General features: G+C 41.7%; 1 protein-coding gene across 8 annotated transcripts in view; it reads right to left on the bottom strand.

Moving 5' to 3' along the window:
• Positions 1-21,105, bottom strand: part of LOC146389300 (syntaxin-binding protein 4) — a 78,603-nt gene that overhangs the window by 52,462 nt on the left and 5,036 nt on the right. For 4 of the 8 annotated variants that reach the window (XM_084927083.1, XM_084927081.1, XM_084927082.1 and 1 more), the window contains exon 2: positions 1,742-1,815. In XM_084927083.1, coding sequence (XP_084783209.1) covers positions 1,742-1,815 — 74 coding nt within the window. Of the gene's footprint in view, positions 1-1,741; positions 1,816-8,089; positions 9,290-9,706; positions 9,840-21,105 lie in introns of those variants that run through there. The other 4 variants (XM_084927087.1, XM_084927088.1, XM_084927084.1 and 1 more) reach the window with 4 other exon arrangements.

The raw sequence follows: 21,105 nt of genomic DNA, 5'->3' as shown, positions 1-21,105 counted from the left end.
ATCACAAGCTGCCTCAGCAGTGCACAAGTTCTTTATGCCATCAGCTTCTGCAAACGTTACTAAACATCAAATCATGTAAGACATCATCTTGGACATGTCAGCAATAATAGAGTAATACAGTTCTGTTCTGAGGAGATTTATACAACCTCGTGAATATATATGTGTGGACATATAAATATGGACATAAATATATCTATGTAAAGCAGTTTTGCTTCACTGTGATGTTTGGCAGCTTGACAGTAGTTGCATTCATGGACATGAGCTGTTTTTTCTTGCTTAGGCACAAGTTGCAGCAGCACAGTGATAGTGGATAGTAGATAGTGGAAGTGGAGGATAAAAACAACAGCAGCTCCTGTATTCTTAACCCCACTCAGTTAAGTAGGTTATGGCTTTGACCTACTTCCCCTGCTTGGCAAACACAGTGATCTGTAGCATGATACCTACTCTGCAAATCCCTTTAAAACGCAGACTAATATTATTTAATGTACTCATTATCATGCTCCATCGCCAGTGGTTAGTGGAGGATGGTTGAATAAGGCTATGTAGATGATTCAGACTTGGTGTAAAGAACTGAATTCTGTTGGGTCCAAAATGTTGGTTTTTTATTAAATTCATGGCTTCATCTCAGCTTGTATGTATTTGGTCAACTATTGGGTATAAAGTGTCAGACCACTACGTCCTGTGAGGGGAACAGTTTCTCTCAGAACTCAGGTTATGTTGACACACTTGCAGAAAGCACGAGCTTTATTCACGAGGACAAGTTTTTGTCCGAGTGTGTGGCCGAGCCTGAAGTGGATGTCGTGCTTGGAGAAGCTTCTCCTCTGATAAACCTGCTACACAAGGGATGACAATGTTTTTCCGTTTGTCATTCAGTTTCTCCCCAGCTGACCTTCTTTCCTATGCATCTTTGCTGATTTGCTGGAGGTCCTGTTGGGATAACCACATGTTTTCTGATTCTGGTCCTGATTACTCCAAATTTGTGTTCCACAGGATGTTTGGAGTCAAAGAGTAGGTACTAGTCTGTGTGTGTGGGCTTCAGTGTTGAGGTTTCCATCTTCCTCAATGCATACAGCACAGTCCAGAAATGACAAACTATTGTTCTTCTACTTCTTGGGTTTTGATTTTGACCCAGATGTCATCCACATATCTGTGCCGGTCTTTAGGTGCTGTTCCTTTGAAAGAACCAAAAGCTTTACTTTCCACTTCCTCCTTATAAAGGCTGGCTGCAATGGCTGACACTGGGGAGCCCATGGCACATCCATATTTTGATGTAGAAACCCTGGTTGTGTGTGGTGGTGAGGCGGGGTGAAGCTGATTCTGTTTTCTATGGTGCGGTCTTACTGTAGGTGTTGGTAAGCTTTTGTTTGCCATAGATGGAACTTCCAAAATCGTTCTTCTCCTTTAATGTCTTATGGAAACTGTGCTTTGTCCACAAACTAATGGATCACTAAAGTCAATGTCATTTCATGGACATTTTATTAAATATGTTACAGTACAGTACTAGCTACTTTTTAAGTAATCACTATTTGAATGTGGATCTTAAGTCAGACGTGAGCTGTGTAAGCAGTCACACAAGTGCGAGTGAAAAAAATGAAAGAACTTAAGTTGAGCATCTTATTGAAGTTAAAGAGCCAGAGCAACATCTACAAGCAGCAACACATATGACCTCTGCAAACACAAAGGAGAGTAGTCGAGTGTTGAGGTGTGTTACTTGTGGGGACAGAAGTATGAAAAGACTTACCTAGGCCATTCTCACAGTCTGTAAACTCCATGGAATGAACAGCCCGGTCAACTCCGTATGGACCCATTAGTGTCCTGTTAGAGGTCAATGGATAAAAAGGAAGCAGGAAGCAGGGAAAGGAAAGAGAGTGAGGGAGAAAAAGATGACGAAATAGGAAAAAAAACCCAAATCTAACTATTTTTTTCACAGGCTGCACTGCTACACAGTCAGAATCCATAGGAGAACTATAGTATTGGGAACTTAACCTCAGATAGCTTCTCCTGTCTAGGCCTGAGACTTTGTCACCACACACAAGGCAAGGAGTGTGTCTTCAGTGTGTGCTGCAGATACTTCGTTGTGCAAATGAGTCTTCTATTCATGGTACTGTCAAAAATCTTTCTCAAATTATGAACACAAAAGAATACTTTCCTCACACTGCTGTTTGAAGACAAGACGAAATACAGCTGTGACAGTAGCAGAGGAAGCAGAAATGAGACGGCAGCATTGGGTAACTCAAAAGCATCTTGGTAAGATCTCACACAGTGAGCAATTCTCTGAGAGATAGGGCTGGCACACATGTTGTTCATCTTATGCAATAATGCTGCACAAGAGGACTGCACACTGCAGCTTTCCCCTTTTCCTTCTTTACTAATCCTCATCTAACACTTGCAAAGCATCCCTTTGCTTCCCTCATTAGACACTACTAAAGACAATGCAGAATACTGAAAATGAACAAACCATAAATGTCACTTTTTTGGTATCTGGAACGATGTCTTTTTAGCACTTTATTTTAGTTTGCAGTTCCCTTCCTGTCTACACCCAAATGACAAAAAGGACTATCAATATTTTAGCTGCAGAGGGTTCGCCACTGCTGTCAGTAAAAACAATGAGGCTGAACTTCGAAAGAAACACTGGCCTTATGAATGTCGCAGCAGAGTGTAGCTCTGTGTACAGAGCTTCAAATTCTTTAGATGATATTCTGATAGCCCAGCCTGCTCATCGGCTGATAACACAAAGATGCAACGTTCAGGATGGAGCTGGACATTTTAAAATCATCTGTTAAGGATGGATATACAAAGTCTCACACTAGAACACCGGGATTCACTGTTGATTTTTGTATTTTTGCGGTTTGGATTCATTTTACTGCTTTGGGCTGTCTTTGATCAATGGTCATGACAATTTGCATATTAATGATGAAGAAACTGAGCTCACAGCCCGTTGTTCAGTGGTGCTAGTTTCAGTTTTTAGGAAAATGTACTGTTTATAAGGTTGGGGAAACCTGCACTTGGATGAGTGACGAAACGTTTCTCCTACTGAAAATGCTACATCCACATTTTCCAAAAACAAATTTGTATTTGTATTCCTTGGACCAGAGATCGGGTTTCCACTTTGCTACAGTCCATTTTAAATGAGCTTTGGTCCAGAGAATCACTGATCATGTTCACATATGGCTTCTTCTTTGCAGGGTCGAGCTTTAACCTGCATATGTGGACAGCACAGCAAGCTGTGTTCCCACACAGGAAGTGTTCCTGAGCCCATGCATCGATTTCCACCACACAATCGTGTCTGTTTTTAATGCTGCTTGAAGGACCAAAGATCACACAAACAAATGAAAAAAAGAAAATGAAAAAACTTGTGAAACTGCACCACAGTTTGTTGGCAGTTTTTTCATCAGCCTCTCCACGACACTCTTTTCATACCCAGTTGTGTTACTTACTAGTTAACCTGATTAGCTGCTAAATGGTACTCCAGCTGTTTCTTTTGAGCACCACTTACTTTTCCAGGTTTTTGTTGCCCTGACCCAATTGTTTTGAAAGATGTTGATGCCATTTTCATGAAATACAGTCCTGAACAAAACTTTAAGACCACTTGAAAAATGGCAAAAAATCCTATTTTGCATGTTTGGATCTTAACAAGGTACCAAGTCGAGCTTCAACATGCAACAAAAAGAAATGGGAGTGAGACAAAACATTTTTTTGAGCATGCAAACAATGCTTAAACTGAAACAGGCTGTTTTGCAGCTGATAAAAGTTTAGGACCACACCTCCAAAAAACCTGTAAACCCCCCAAAACATAAATCAATGTTGCAAACATGAACTCAGTAATGAGTCGCTCCACAGTGATTGTTGATCACTTCAAAAATTCGTTGTGGCATGCTTGATGCAAGTGTTTCCATGAGGTGAGAGGGAACATTTCTCCAAGTGGTGAAGACGGCCGCATGAAGGCATCTACTGCCAGGATCTGTTGTCCGTTTTTGTAAACTTCCCATCCCCAAAGGTTCTCAGTTGGATTTAGAACAGGGGAACACACAGGATGGTCCAACAGGGTGATGTTATTGTCCTAGAAGAAGTCTCTTGTCTTGCAGCATTGTGTACTGTCGCGTTGTCCTGTTGATAAACCCAGTGGTTACCACACAGACGATGGCCATCAGTCATGAGGGACGCGCTCTGCAACATCTGGACACAGCCAGCAGCTGTTTGACGCCCCTGCACCTCCTGAAGCTCCACTGAAGGAAAAAGCACCCCAGGCCATGATGGTCCCCCCTCCACTGTGGAGCGTAGAGAACACCTTGGGTGGGATCTGCTTATCATGCCGGTAACGTTGGGAACCAACAGGACCATCAAGGTTAAATGTGTTCTCATCAGCGAATAAAACTTTCTTCCACCTTTCAATGTCCCATGTTTGGCGCTCAAAGTCCAAACAGTCAGTTCTGTGGCGTCCAAGGACACGAGGCCTTTGAAGACCTTTCTTGCTTTTGAAGCCCTTCAGTCTGAGATGCCGTCTGATGGTTATGGGGCTGCAGTCGGGACCAGTAATGGCCTTAAATTGGGTCGAGGATCTTCCAGTGTCTTGACAGACAGCCAGTTGGATCCTCTGGCTCAGTGCTGGTGAAGTTGTTTTGGGTCTTCCACTTGACTATTTTGTTCCATAACCCTCAGGATCATTTAAGAAATTCCAAATGACTGTCTTACTGCGTCCCCACCTCAGCAGCGATGGCGCGCTGTGAGAGACCCTGCTTATGCAGTTCAACAACCCGACCACGTTCAAAAGGGAACGTTTTTTGCCTTTGCCATCAGAACGTCATGACAGTGAGACTACCTAACAGAAAATGATGATGAATCCACATTTTAGCACAGATTTGGCCTTTTAAAGGCATGTGGACCTAAACTTTTGATCAGCTGTGAAACAGCCTGTTTCAGTTTAAGTGTTGTTTTCAATAAATTGCATGATCCAAAAATGTTTTGTGTCACTCCCATTCCTTCTTGTTGCATGTTGAAGCTCTATTTGGAACCTTGTTAAGATCCAAACATGCAAAATAGGATTTTTTGCCATTTTTCAAGTGGTCTTAAAGTTTTGCACAGGACTGTAGAAAAATGTTTCAGTTTAAACATTTGATGCTTTCTCTGTTCTATTCTGAATAAAATGTGTTTTTACACCACATCCCAACTTTTTTGGAATTGTGGTTGTACAAAGGTCACATTGGCCAGGAGTTGGAAAGCAGCCATGATGGTTCACGTAACATCTCCACATATATTTTAGAATGCAGCTGGTAAATCCACAAAGAGCATTAAACCTCAGAACCAGCACCAGCACGGGTCAGTTGATTAGTCATTTCCTGCCACTGAACAGCTACAAAGGTTCCCCCCTCTCCCCAGTCCCAGTTTAACCCTCAGGTCTACAGGTGTACGGCAAGCTGAGTAATTGTCCTAAAAAAATTGAGTGCACTGAGTTATATCACATTCAGACCAATACAGTGGCAAAAGCTAAACCCATAGGCATAACCACAGACAACATAAAAGATGGATGAGGCCAATGTGAAATCACCGACTGCTTTGTTTCCAACCTGGATATGGCAGTGAGGGGTGGATCCAGCTATGAAACCACACGCTCATTGGTTAATGCCTTGTGTGTTTCCAGAGGTGACAGCAGATGCCCATTTACCCATGTAACACTACAGGACATACAGTTTTTATGCAACTATAGCTATTAACCCCTGCTGGCCTTTTGAAAAGAAAGGTATGATGGCGCTTGTGTTTGGCTCTGCCGCTGCCGGGTGCAGTTTGTCGCGCTCTGCTACTTTTGTGTTATTTTTTTCTGCTCTGCTGTTCTCACTTAGTTTTAACGATGTATTGGCTGCCTTGGTGTATGATCGTCTGGCTTTGCTATCCATCCAATCCTCTATGATGCCTCACAATGTCTCTTCGTCCTCCGCCGGTATTTTCCACCCGCCTCCATCAGCTGGAACCTCGCTAGGCACTAGGTATTTGGGTAAAGCTCAGGCTTTACTGGCAGCGGGGTTTGGCTGGTAAGAAACGCCGAGCGGACCTTGTCTCCTGTGCTCGGAAAAGCTCCATGGAGGGGGACTTGTTTTCCACTTCCCTGTCTGAGGAGGGTTTATCCAGACTCTTCTGCCGTCTGGCCCTTTATTCCCTCGGTGAGTGGATTCTACGAGCGTGATGGCTCAAACGTAGATACTCAAAAGTATCTACGTCCTGTAACTCGAGCCCTTGCAAATACTGAGGCTTCTACCTCGCTGAATATGGCGCTTTTTAATGCTCGATCTCTGTCTAATAAATGCCAAAAATGAGCTCACTCCACAGAAACAGCCCTTCTTAGGGTCTCAAATGACATTTTGATGAGTAATGATGCAGGAAAATACTCTGTCCTACTTATGTTGGACCTCACATCGGCTTTTGACAGTGTTGACCACCACATCCTCCTTGAAAGGCTTAAACACTGGGTCGGTGTATCTGCCTTAGAGTGGTTCTCCTCATATCTACATCACCAATCCTTTTCTGTGATGGTCTCCGGTTTTAGGGCATCCTAAATTCACATGTGACACCATTGCTATCTCAGCTTCACTGGCTTCCTGTGGAATTTAGAGTCCATTTTAAGCTCCTGGTCTTGACATTCAGAGCCTTGCATGGACTGGCACCAGTCTACATCTCTGATCTGCTACAGCCATATGTCCCCAGCAGGTCCCTGAGGTAATCAGATCAGGGCTTACTTGCTATAAAAAAGACTAAGATGAGAACTAAGGGTGACAGAGCTTTTGCCACTGTGGCCCCGAGACTGTGGAACTCTCTCCCCCAAACCTTAAGAACTGTGGACTCAGTCGTTGTTTTTAAAACAACAACTCAAAACTCACCTTTTTAACTGTTTTTGATTAATTTTTGCCTGTTTTATATTGTCTGTTTTACCTTTTATTATTTGTTAACTTATGTGCAGCACTTTGTGACTCTGTCTAGAAAGGTGCGATATAAATAACATTTTATTTATTTATTTATAAGGTTCATACAGTCTATGGGCATGACCGGAGTCACGAATACACTCGCTGAAGCTTGGTGCCATTCAAAAAACTCAGTGGTCGTGTTGTTAGACACACATCGATGAAGTATAACTTGTGGCATGAGAAACATATTGTAAACATAACTGAAGCAGCTCCACACTGCCGACTGCATCATTCACCCTAACGGATAAAATGTCGATGAGACAAGCTTCCAAAAGTCTGTCAGTAAATTGAGTTTAAAAGGGACAGTGCAGTTTAACATAGTTCAAGTGCAAGACATGAAACTGATGTGCCGCACAGGTTTATAGCTACTGCTAATTTTCAACGATTGTCCCTTGTTGCGCTTACAATCTAAATAGATACATTTTACAATATCACATACATTTCCATAAAACCAAATTACATCATAAATACAATTACAGTTACTCGACAATAATTTTAAATAAAATTAAAATCATTAGTTAAAGTGACTACATCTTTGATTTCCTTTTAACCACACTTTACAGACATTAGATCTTTTACATTGAAGGTTAATCAGACATTAGATGTTCCAACTTTGGTAAAACACGGATCACCAAATCAGCAACATTTACAAAATCAATGAGCCACACAGTAAAAGCACAGATTGAACATTAAATGTCCACAATGGAACCCGCTAATGCTGCCAACGTGTTCGTGAGAGCCGATAAAGTGCCTCATAGAGCCTCTTTTCAAAGGAAACTTGGGACCGCACTTGGTCTCTGATGTGGAGCTCATCCGTTTGTAGCACATGCAAGAAAGATCACTGCATCATTTCACGCGGAAAACTAGAACATATCGATAAGCCTGAGAGAAGAGCACGAAGCACAGCTCTGTGTGAGACACGAAGCAGATCCACGCGCCTGTGTTACAGACGGACAGTCAGCGTCACGGTTACCAGAAAAAGCCCGAGAAGACACGCGGTGTGTTTGGTTTCCACGGGACAGAGTTATGGTTAGTAAACGCATCTCCGTGTTTACAGAGTTCAGCTGTCAGCATCGTGTCACCGCTGCTGTCACACAGACTAACCCCTACCTGCACACACAGCCGCTCGCCTTTACCTGCTGATGATCACCGCTCCTTTGTACATGACTGAAAACGTTGGCATGTTGACATGGAGCCCGGTTCTCCGGTGAGACAGGCGGAGGCTCGGTCGCAGCGTTCAGCCTTCAGCCAGCAGCCACATGATGGTGCACAGGCACTAATTCCAGCGAAGCAGCCTGTGCGCTCCAAACATCTCCACCTTCAGCCACACGGTTAATCTCTTACATAACTAAAGTCGGCGGAAAATGAAAAAAAAAAACCCTCTGAGGCTGGAAATGATTCGGTGGTTTGTTTGGCACACATTTCTCACCCTACCTGTCATTTTCTCTTGCTGTGGCTGTGCAGCGGCTTTATTTGTTGCTGGGAACAGCTCCATTCAACGGAATCTGCCTTTTTCCCTCTCTGTGGATGTTTGTGCTACTTTGATGGTAACGTGTTTAATTGTGTTTGGCCTCGTTACGCGTGAACATGAGTCTCTCCATAGATTCTACCCACACTTCCATTTGTATCAACCACAGCTTCTTTTAAGACGATATTGGCCATTGCGCTAACAAGTTCTTGTTGAGCCAGAGAGGAGGGGCTTGCGAGCCTTTAAACACATTAATGCACAAGTGCCCTATTCTCCATTTAGAAACTGCAATTTAATCCCCAGATGACATCCATTACTCTGCCTTCATCTTTAGCATTCAGACCTTCTATGCTGTCATCTTCACTACTCAAACAACAATTCTTCATTTTGGCTTTATTTTGATCAGCTAATGTTACAAAAATGCGAGAAAGAAAAAGAAAAGTTACCACAGTGCTGTCTCAGCTCAGTGCTGCTAGGAAGCTTTTTTGTTAGAGACAGCCTCATCCATGATCCCTAAAATGAATTTAATGCAAAGACAAAATCAATCAATCAAATGGAGGCAACAACGCTTAAAGATACAACACTGGTGACTGTAACTGAGCTGTTTGTTCAAAGCGATCAAAGCAAAAGAAATGTGCATCCATGTGCATGTGTTTCCACTCAGCAACATGACTGTGTCCCTCCCACCGGACACAGGTAAAACCTGCTGAGCCTGCCTGTGTTTGAATTCACTGTTACATTACACTACATTCATAAATGGGGGAGCGCTCCAGTATACACTCTGTAGCTTCTTTTTGATTCAGTTTGGTGTGTAACTTTTCTAGATTTGAGGTGTAATTTTCTATCAGTAAAATATCCTCACTGGCAGGTACAGCACAAGTGGAGGTTTGAATAGAAAGAATACACTAAGTATATTTTTTAAGGTTCTTGCTTCTAGAATTTCCTGAAATTGTTATTACATGTAGATCCTTACAGTGTCATTTGCAAATTGCCCAAAGGCACGTAATAATTAGAAAATACATAAACATTTTTCTCATATGGTAATTTTAGTTGCTGAAAGTTACCCCCCTAAACGAATAAAGAAATGCATGGTGACTGGTCAGTGATTACACCATTATTTGTGTTCTGTATTATAAAGTGCTGCCCCCAAATGACGCTGCAGGAGGTCTTTGACACAAACAATAAATAACAGTAAAATTCATAGGAACGTTTCCTGGAGCACCGGGTGCTGAGATATTCAGCTTCAGCCTGAGCCACTGAAACAGCCGAAAACCTGAAAACCTACCTGGCAAATCCTAGAGGCACTTTGAGTCTTTGAAGCATGTCTGTGCTGTGGTGCAAAAGCCTGGACGTTAGCTTGTGGTTGTTAACATATGCTCTGCATATTTCCAATCACGATGCACCGCAGCTCCAAGCAGATATGGAGAGTACCAATTGATGAAGTGACGATAAGCTTATGCACACAAATCCATATGGCACAAGCATGTGCTAAATATAGGCCTCTGTAAGAAGGCTGTTCAAATACTCCAAGCACAGATCAGACTGTATGACACACACGGAGTTGCTTACAGCTCAGTGGGGTTTTCTTGCTCTTGTCTGCTTTGCTTCAGTCTGTATGGCTATTACTTCACACTAAAGCTGCCCTCGTTATCTTTACGTATTTTCTCTTTCATTCCTGCTTCTTTACATTTTCTTCTTAACTCTTTGAGTTCTAGCTACTGTGCATACTAACGTTTATTAGTTCTTAACTTCACATCTGTCTCTGAGCTTCTTCCTTCTTCTGTTTTTGCATTTAGCTTTACTTCCTGCCTGTGACTGTGTTGATTGTGTGCACCTGTGTCTAACCACCATTAGCATTCACTGTATGTGTATAGTCCTGTATTTGCCTCAGTGTGTTTTTGGACTTTAACTTTCTAACAAAAGCTTCTTCTTGTGTTCTTGGAGCCTGGAGTGTGTCTCCAGTTGGTGTCTCAGTATGTTTCATATACAACCTGCATGTCCCTGGAAAGTACATTTAAACTTTTAGTCTGTACAACATGTTAGCATAAACACAGCCCGGGTCCATGTTTATATCTGTAATTTTGATCAGAAATAGATTTTTTTTTTTAAAAACCCAACAGATAAACAAAAGACACCCAGATTTGTTCAGCAAAAATAACACATTAATGATGTTTGAAGCATAAACCGTATCACTGATGTTACCATTACCAGACCTAAGCTGCTATGTTAGTTTAATGTCCCCATTGTGATTCAGATGTCACTGATGGGGTAAAAAGCCAAGCTATGAACTAGAGTTTCACATCCAGGTCCATGTTTGAGGCTTGGCTGTGCGGAGATCCCATATCGCCTGCATGGGTTCATTAGACACAGTAAATAGCTGTGCTCAGTGGGGCAAACAGGAGCCCAGAGAGAACCAGCATGGCAAGTTTGACAAATGAACCCAGGTCTGTAACTTAGAAACAGTTATCCTTATTACTGGTGCAGTATGGGGACTAGCCTTCTCTGTGCAGGTGACTGAGATTTAAACCAGTCAGCTTATATTAGGGTGTGTTATAGTACAAGATTCTGTCTGTCCATGAACAAAATGCCATAAATATATCTATCTACTTAGCACTTTAAATTCTTATTTTTATGTCTATTTAAGCGTTATATGACAGTATGTTTGCACTAAGTACCGCAGCAATTTCCTAATGTTGTAAACCTGCTCAACATTTGGCAATAAAACCTTTCTGATTCTGATTCTGAAACAAGCTAAATTTAAAACCAGCTGACGAGCAGATTAATCTGGCGTGGATCCACATCATATTCTCTAAAAGGACAGCAGTGTGGTTATCGACCCTGACGCTCTCTGGATCCTGTTCAGACTACACGCTGGATTCATGAATTCAGTCATAAATTCAACTTTTAAGCTTTTAAAAAACTGATCCCAGCCCAGTCTGACTATCACATGGACTCGCATGTGATTACACATTTAGGTTTACAAGACCTGGTTAAAGATATTGTTATTAAAACAAAAAGGAACATTTCTGTTCAATCTATCAGTTTTTCAGTTCAATAAAATAAACCATTATTACAGTGACAGCAGAGATACAGTAAAAACAGTTCAAAACTGTTAAACCAGTGAGTTGTCTAAAGCCAGGACAAGGTTTGTGATGTTTTCCAGTTGTTGGGATTAAAGAAGCTGGAGTCTTTCCAGGCCCTTACCAAACCCTGAGGTCTTGTACTGACTCCAGAGGCAGGCTTTGGGAGCACAGATGTAAGCTTGGCTAATACTTGACTGCAGTGGTAGCCAACCTGAGATTTGTCTCCAAATGTGAAGCATCTCATCCTTTAGAGCCTGCACCAGGCAAGGCTTCACAGTCCCAGACACTTTCCACAAAACACAAAGAGACACAGTCCTATCCCAGTGAGCAAAGTGGAAATTGATTTAAGCAGCTGATTAAAGTAACAGGCTCTCATCACTAACTCCCCTTTCCACGCTGCACACAGTGTAAACCAGCGTTTCCCAACCACTGTGAGAAATGATCAGGTGTGCCGTGGAAGATTATTAGTACTGGCCAACCTGATTGGTACTCTAAGCGACCGGCGTGAGTAACGGGCCGAACAGTGACGTTCTCTTCCACTAGAGGGCAGTACAACCACCACATTTACTGCCAGTTGGCAATAAATGTGTTGCCAACTGGCAGTAAAAACAGAAGAAGACGAAGAAGAACTTAAATAATAGTCATGGTGTGAGACGATGTTTAAAAAGAAAAAGTGTTCAGTCTGACCTTGTCCTGGAGAAAACGCGACCCAGATGAAGGCCCTAGCATGAGTAGTGGTCAGAAGGAAGCAACAAAGGTATACTGGGGACAAACCGAGCCAGTTCTGCTATATTTGGTGGAAGAATGATCCGTATGCTTTGTGTGACATGTCTGTTTGGTGGTGTGCCGTGGGATTTTTCTAATGTGAAATATGGGCCGTGGCTCCAAAAGCCTGGGAAACACTGGTGTAAACACACTGCATACTTCACTAAAACATCCCATTAGTTGCAAAGCTGCACATCTGAGTCATAAAAGAGCTGGGACATCACTGCACTTCTTGTTGCTTCTCACATTATTTGTTTGATTTCTTTTTTGCCTGGGAGCATGAGCAGCTGAGTGAGTGTGTCAGCGATGTGTGCTCTCCTTTGTTTATACATACGCACACACTGTTCTGTCTCTTTGTGTCGTCGTTTCCCAACAAATGGACACAATGTGAGTCTACAGAAAAGAAATGATCGAGTATTTTTTGAGATTTTATTTTGTGTTAATTATCTAATGTCTTTGGTTCCATTGTGTTTGTGTTCTTCTGTAACACCAGAATTAAGATTTTACTTTATTATGTATGTCTCTATATAATGCTGTGTAATGTTGCAGCACACATAAAATAGTATGTAAAGCCCGCGTCCCCACATCTCTCCCAGGAGTAACAAGGAACCTTTAAGCTTGACAGAAGTAGTTATTTGAATTCTATTTTTCATCATGTATCTGTTTAAAGTGAGATAAGATATCACATAGCCTGTTCACCTGTGTGCAGTTCAGCTTTGTCAGTCACTTCCTGTCTTACTTTATTGTCTGGTGTTTTATTTCCTGTCTGTCATCGTCCTGACTGACTTTAGCTCCGAGGTTCCCCAGGTATCTCCACTTCCCTTCTTACCTCCTGTGTATTTAAAGTCACTTTAGGCTCAGAGTGTCTGTGTTCATGGCTATTATCCCGACTCATGGCTGCTTTGCATAAGCTGTGGCACTTTGGATTCTATTTTTTGCCTTTGAATTTCTGAATTCCACCTTAATAAAGGTTGTTTTGTCATTGAAATAATAGCTCCAGGACAGAATAAACGATGGAAGACAACAGCAGCTCAACCCTGATAACTTACTGTAGCTCATTGTACCACTGAAAGGAAGAGAAAAAACTCATGGATGACCAAGGCCTTACATGGGACTAATCATCAGCACACGGAGGAAGTTGCATTGTTGTGTAGTTAGACGAGAGGAGGCCCCAAATCCAGGACATGAGGCCACGATGAGTAAAGAGCTTTAACCTGGCAGAAGCACAATCTAAAATGAAACAAAAACCCAGTGTACAAACAGAGGAGCTTCTAACTAACACACAAAGTACGAGAGAGCAGTGGTGGGACCAAGTCATTGTTTTGCAAGTCTCAAGTAAGTCTTAAGTCTTTATCCTCAAGTCAGAGTCAAGTCTCAAGTCACTGGTGTAAAAGTCTGAGTAAAGTCACAAGTCTGAAACTTCAAGTCCTTTCGAGTCTTTAAAAAAACGGGAAAAAAAGAATGTTGCAGTTATGCTAAATGTAAATGTTGGACCATGTGATTTTTAAATCTCTGTTTTTCTCAACACATGACGAAATACTGAACTTAGAAAATATACACAAATTGTGAAATTGCACCTCTATAAAATGCAGCTCAATTACACTTCAAGAATAATTTTCACCGACAGTTCTGAGATAAGCTGCATGTTATTCTTGGATGCGCTTGTAGGACCGGCTTTAAAATAGCATGACAAAAATATCACACACATTAAAGTTAGTTGACATCACAAAGTTAGATGAAGTCAGCTATCTCATCGTAGCAAAAGAGAACCTACCGTTCTTTATGCAACTTCAACTGTCGGACAAAGTTGGAAGTCGTTCCATCTCTGTCTGTGATTCTCCGCTTGCATGTTTTGCATATTGCATTTCGTTTTTTTTTTTTGTTGACTACTTCATAGTTTATGTAGCTGAAAAAAATAACTCTTTGCAGCATTTTTGAGTGTTTTTTTTTTCTTCTTAAAAAAAATCTGGTTAATTTGATTGGCTGTGCTACAGCTCACGCTCACATACGTACGGAGTGTGGTTTGAATAAATGAATAAATGAACTGAATTAATGGTGCACACTTTCTATATAATATGTGTGTTAAATTTTAGATTTGGGGTGAAATATCAAGTCTTTTCAAGTAAACCGGTTCAAGTCCAATTCAAGTCCCAGGTCACTGGTGTAAAAGTCCAAGTCAAGTCACAGTCTTAGAACATTTTTTCAAGTCAAGTCTAAAGTCATAAAATTATTGACTCGAGTCTGACTCGAGTCCAAGTCATGTGACTCGAGTCCACACCTCTGCGAGAGAGGACCACAAACAACGGAAACATGAACCAAGGAAGCAACTATAGACATTAGATACACATATGTAGTAATTAGACAATCATAACAATCAGAAAGGAGGAAAATGACAAAAAGTTCAAGCATAATGAGAAACAATAAAAAGTCAACCTTGAAAGTAAAACCTGACAGAAGAAGCAAACTCAGCACACATATGAGACAGAGGGAAAGCCAACAGGGAACCACGATCCAAATAGGAACCAAAACTCAAAAATAACAGAAGAATCAAAGCTCTCCATGGCTCCATGAAATCAGAACAGAATTCCAAGACAGAAATCCTGCCAGTGTCTAGACAAGGCCAGTGTTTAGGAAGCCACAGCAGGGAGACAATGGACAGCTCCCACTGCCCAGCACTCAGGTGTTTTCACAGTAAACTTTCTAAAAGCATCCACAAAGATGGCCCCCATGGTGAGATTGAGCTGTCCTGATGCTGATCGATAACACACACCAACGTATGGAGTGCAGCACAGCACCCCAGCCCTGCCTCGGGTTTTGAAGATAAGGGGAACGGCAGCTTGTTTATAAAAAACATGCAGTTGGTTGTTGTCCCAGCTTCACTGGGAAATGACTTGCCTGCTCTGGACTCTTACATTTCCTCTCATATCCATGTTTCATTGGTTTGTTTGTTTGTTTTTGTTTGTTTGTTTGTTTTTGCATATTTCTCAAATGGCAAAGCAATGTTTTGGGTAATCCACCTAAATGAGACTTTAATTTGTGTGACTTGTTCACTTTCAGCAGCAGCTGAATTGCATAACACATGGAATCCTGCATGTTTTAATCTAATACCTAGAGCAGCTTAGCAGTTCTTCAAAGCATCTTCCAAAGATGCTTTGAAGAACTTCAGGGTTCTTTGAGCCACTGGACTAAAAGCAGCAGGCTGCGAATGGCTTTTATCTGTTTGGTGAGTTTAATGTTGAGATTCTGGGGTTTTTTTTTTCATTACATTATTTGAAAAAACCTGTTAAAAGCAAACTTTTATACCTTTGATTCATAATTTTTGCACTTTCGGCATGTCAGCATTCTTTTGTCTTCCATTAAAGAGTCTGTCTGTTAACTGCTGGTGAGTTGAAGTATTAAAAGAGATTCATGCATGTAAACAAGAGGTCCAAAAGTGCCTATATTGTTCTTGGAGGAACTTTTCAAAGAACTGGAAGTGTCTCCCTTGTTATGTACAGCAATCAAGGATGGTGATAACTGTTATAAATGTACGTGTCCTCCTGAGATGAGCCTGACCACAGCAGAAACGCTGTGAACACTCACAAGGAAAAGACTGCAAACAGACAAAGGTGAAACAGTGTTTGAGTAAAGAAAACTGGAACTCTAGACAGAGACCATCACAAACAAACTGAAAATGAAAACATGAGCTTCTATAAAAAGGCAAAAATCCAACACTTTGTCCACCAAAAAGTTTGGCCCTCAGTCCTGAAAGCTAAAACATCTGACAATAGAAAAGTGAATTCAAAGAGAATCCACTTTGACAATACATCTCTATCATAGATAAGTATGTTAATATCCATGCAACATTACATGTGACAGTTCTGTTCTGTGTAGCCACACAAACAGTTTCATCTTCTTTTGCCATGGCAACGACCATTTGCCTCGGAACTTTAATCACTAAATCCCCACAGTGGGTCATTATCAGATTAGGAGATTATCCAATCCACACTGAGAAATCAAACAGGCTGGACCCAATCACTGGGAGACATACGCACCCGTGCTCCTCCACACATATTTGTACATCTTTTGTTATCATGATGGCATGTGCATGTGTGTATGTGTGTGTATGTGTATAAGAGACAGAGTGAGAGAGACAGCACGAGTGTATGTAACAGAAAGAGACAAGGAAAACTAAAAGGATGGTTGATCCTTGTCAAGTATTTCCAGTTACAAGGCTGCCCCCTACAGAAAGGGAGCTGCACTGCATTTTCTAGAAGATCAAAGTGTGGAAGGATACCATTACTGATGTATATGTTTGTGCAGTTGAGTGGCGTGCATGCCCGCTGTCACAACACCTACAACGTGGCCCTAAGAGAACCTTGAGGCATTTCACCAAGCAGCTCTCAGTGACTCTTTCTGCGATATTCACCCACATATTCAAAGGAGCTTGCAAAGAAAAGCGTCTGCACTTCTTTAAGTTGCTTGAAGACGTTTCACCTCTCATCCAAGAAGCTTCTTCAGTTCTAAGGTCAAATGGTGGAGAGTCCCAGATTTAAACCTAGTGGGAGTTTCCCCCCACAGAGGGACAAAAGGACCCCCTGATGATTCTCTAATCGCCTGAGCCAAGGTGTGAAACTGGGTGTGGGTCCCAATCAGCCAGGGTTTCGGGTGAGCTCATTGTGAAACCTGGCCCCACCCTATCATGTGATTTCCTGAGGTCAGATGGCCCAGGATGTGAGTGGGTGTTAAGGCGTCTGGGGAGGGAACTCAAAACTGGATTATAGATGGCAGAGAGTTGGTGTCGTAAACCCCCGCCTCTGTTCAAAGATGGTCGCTCACAGTGGACATAGATGCTTCTTTCACTCCTCTTTCAAACCATCTGTCCTCTCTGTCCAAAATGTGAACATTGGCATCCTCAAAGAGTGACCTTTGACCTTTAGATGCAGATGGACTGCTGAGTCTTGTCCTGTGGAGGTGGCTCTTCTATGTTGTGCCATGCGCTTGTGAAGTGGCTGTTTGGGTGCTTCTTGGATGAGAGGTGAAACGTCTTCAAGCAACTTAAAGAAGTCCAGACGCTTTTCTTTGCAAGCTCCTTTGACTATGATGACCTGGATGACTGAGAACCTTCACAGACATCCACATATTGTTTAAATGGTAAATGGCCTGTATTTATATAGTGCTTTTCTAGTCCCTAAGGACCCCAAAGCGCTTTACACACATTCACACACTGGTGATGGCAGCTACACTGTAGCCACAGCCACCCTGGGGCGCACTGACAGAGGCGAGGCTGCCGGACACTGGCGCCACCGGGCCCTCTGACCACCACCAGTAGGCAACGGATAAAGTGTCTCGCCCAAGGACACAACGACCGAGACTGTCCAAGCCGGGGCTCGAACCAGCAACCTTTCGATTACAAGGCGAACTCCCAACTCTTGAGCCACGATCACCCAAAAGTTTAAACGTAAACACACTGTGTAGGCCAAACTACGTGTGGGGGACATGTTATTAATGCTCATTAAATATGGTGATATCTGGTACGCTATCTCAATGTGTGGCAGGGGGACAAGAGATAAAAACGTTTCCACCTGTACACCATGTGTATACTGCACCTGCACACGTTTCCACAACAGCAACAAGAAGACGTGCTGGTTTTCCATTATATATAGCCATCAGTCAACAGGAGCATACGGCTGATAGAAGAAACATATTCAATTCAATTTTACTTGTATAGAACCAAATCACGACCACACTTGCCTCAAGGAGCTTTATATTGTAAGGTAAAGACCCTACAATGATCAAGAGAAAACAGAGAAGACCTACAGAATCATATGAACCCCTAAGAGCAAGCACGTTAGCGACAGTGGGAAGAAAAAACTCTCTTTTAACAGGAAGGAACGTCCAGCAGAACCAGACTCAATGAGGCACAGCAATCTGCCATGACTGATTAGGAGTGAGGAGAGGCAGCCAGGACAACAGACACACCGTGGAATAGAGCCAGAGATTAATTATAACTGATGATCAAATGCAGAGCAGTGTTTAAACACATAGTGAGTGAAGAAGAAAGTGCAAAGTGCTCTATAGGGGTGATAGGGTACTATGAGGTCCATTAACTGGCTTACTCGCTTTAATACAGATTTTACTTGCTGTCAAAGTGTGTTTTTTTATTTTTTGTTTGTGGTTGTATTTTGCTGGTTTCTGTATTTTAATTTATTAGAATCTATTTTAATCTACTGTTTTATTGATGTCTTTTCTCTTTCTAAGGTGACCTTGGGTTTTGGCACCCTCAAATAAAATGTATTATTAGTAGTAGTAGTATTAGTATTATTATTATTATCAATGTTTCATGGTATTTTACGTTTAACGCTAACAAGAGGTTGATGTCTGGCTTTGAGTGTGTATGGCTGCTTGCCTGTGCTGCTGTGTGTGTTATATATGAATGAAACGCATGGATTCATAACTACAGATATGGGAGGCTGACTGGCCGGACTACGGAGGCTGGAAATTGATGGGTGCAGCTCTAAAACTAAACTGAAGAGAAAGCAAAAAGTCACAATAAATGGAGAAAAGTTAAGCTAACTTGAGTTCTGGATTCTTAGTTAAGATATTTGGGTTTGTTGTTCCTTGTGCCAAAGTTTGGATTTTTGTGTTTGGTGTATTTTTGTATTCTTCTCTTGAGTTCTGTATTAGGAGTTTTAGTCTTCTTGACTTTCACAGCTGCTTTGATTTCATTGTGATTCCTGTTGTTTCTACCAACCTCAGTGTTCCCCTCTCGGTCTTGTTCTAATGTTAGTTCCTTTGCGTCCCAGGTTTCCTACTTCCTGCTCTGAGTATGCTCACATAAAAGAGGGCATTTGATTTGCATCTAATTTCTCTTCCTCACAAAATCAGTGACCTGAGCACCATCTACTCCAGTCAGACACATTATCAAAGGAACGGGTTATGGGAATCTATTATAAAAAAGCAACACTTTCTGCAGTTAAGACAAGAAAGCAATGCTGTGACCGTGTAATTCATGCATAATGCACCTTCTATGTGTATGGACGTGTGCAGGTATGTGTGTATGTATATGTATACATATGTATATTTAGTGTGTACATGTCTGTACTTATAGAATCTATTATGTCTTTTAGGGACGTACCACTCAACAGTTTCCATATATAAATGGCAATTATGCACTTAAAGCACACTGTACATAAGAGAAGCAGTGCTTTTTAGACAAAGCTCTGAGCATAACTTGCAGCTTACCAGGTTATGTGTTCAGCTACGTTACCAAGGTGATTTACCTTGTAAAAAGAGAGCCAGCTGCACCAAAAACAGACTTGAAGCTCCAACACAGTTATGAGCTGCCATGCTGTGTTCAATATAATGACCTTGACACAAGAGTGAATGAAGGACACATCTTACCAATGTGTCAGACAAAGATGATAAGACCAGGTGACTAAATGAGAGCATGTTGTTTTCCTTTGTCACAGCAAAGTGATGTCTGCTGCCACCAGAGGCCTGAATTCCACAGGACATGAGTTGCGAAACCTGTCAAAGTGCATCCAGTCACACCTGTCACAGCCTGGGGTCAAACTCACAGTGAAAATTGGGTGAAGGACATCAGGTCAAACAAACAACACAGAACTATATACAAAGGTTAACCAACAGCTTTTCTAAAATGAGACAACTTAATGATCAAATAACTCCTGAAGGTTTTATTTGAATACATATTCAACATCATCAGCATCTTGCGCCTCCCCTTTCTTCTTTATATTTTTCTTCCAAAAAGCCAGACTTTCTTTTATTTATTCTGAGTTCACTTCAGTAGTTCTCCAGCTGTTTGTAGTTTTCACAGATGTAATATTATCTACAGCTACTCTTAGTACCATTGATGTTAAGTTAGACTCTTTTTCTCCAATTGATCTTTCTGAGTTAACTTCAATAATTACTTCCTCCAAACCATCAACGTGTCTTTTAGACCCCATTCCTACAAAACTGCTCAAAGAAGTCCTGCCATTAATTAATTCTTCGATCTTAAATATGATCAACCTATCTCTAATAATCAGCTATGTACCACAGGCCTTCAAGCTGGCTGTAGTTAAACCTTTACTCAAAAAGCATCTCTAGACCCAGCAGTCTTAGCTAATTATAGGTCAATCTCCAACCTTCCTTTCATATCAAACATCCTTGAAAGAGTAGTTGTCAAACAGCTAACAGATCACCTGCAGAGGAATGGTTTATTGAAGAGTTTCAGTCAGGTTTCAGAGCTCATCACAGCACAGAAACAGCTTTAGTGAAGGTTACAAATGATCTTCTTATGGCCTCTGACAGTGGACTCATCTCTGTGCTTGTCCTGCTAGACCTCAGTGCAGCGTTCGATACTGTCGACCATAATATCCTATTAGAGCGATTAGAACATGCTGTAGGTATTACAGGTACTGCACTGCAGTGGTTTGTATCATATCTATCTAATAGACTCCAGTTTGTGCATGTAAATGGAGAGTCCTCTTCACACACTGAGGTTAATTATGGAGTTCCACAGGGTTCAGTGCTAGGACCAATTCTGTTTACATTATACATGCTTCCCTTAGGCAGCATCATCAGAAGACATAGCATACATTTCCACTGCTATGCCGATGACACCCAGCTCTATCTGTCCATGAAGCCAGATAACACACACCAATTAGTTAAACTGCAGGAATGTCTTAAAGACATAAAGACCTGGATGGCCGCTAACTTTCTGCTTCTTAAGTCAGATCAAACTGAGGTTATTGTACTCGGCCCTGAAAATCTTAGAAATATGGTATCTAACCAGATTCATACTCTGGATGGCATTACCTTGGCCTCCAGTAACGTTGTGAGGAACCTTGGAGTC

The sequence above is a fragment of the Perissodus microlepis genome, chromosome 4 (assembly GCF_051167445.1).
Source record: "Perissodus microlepis isolate ML-2025 ecotype Zambia chromosome 4, ASM5116744v1, whole genome shotgun sequence".
Lineage (NCBI taxonomy): Eukaryota > Metazoa > Chordata > Actinopteri > Cichliformes > Cichlidae > Perissodus > Perissodus microlepis.
This window is presented reverse-complemented; position numbering and strand designations above follow the sequence as displayed.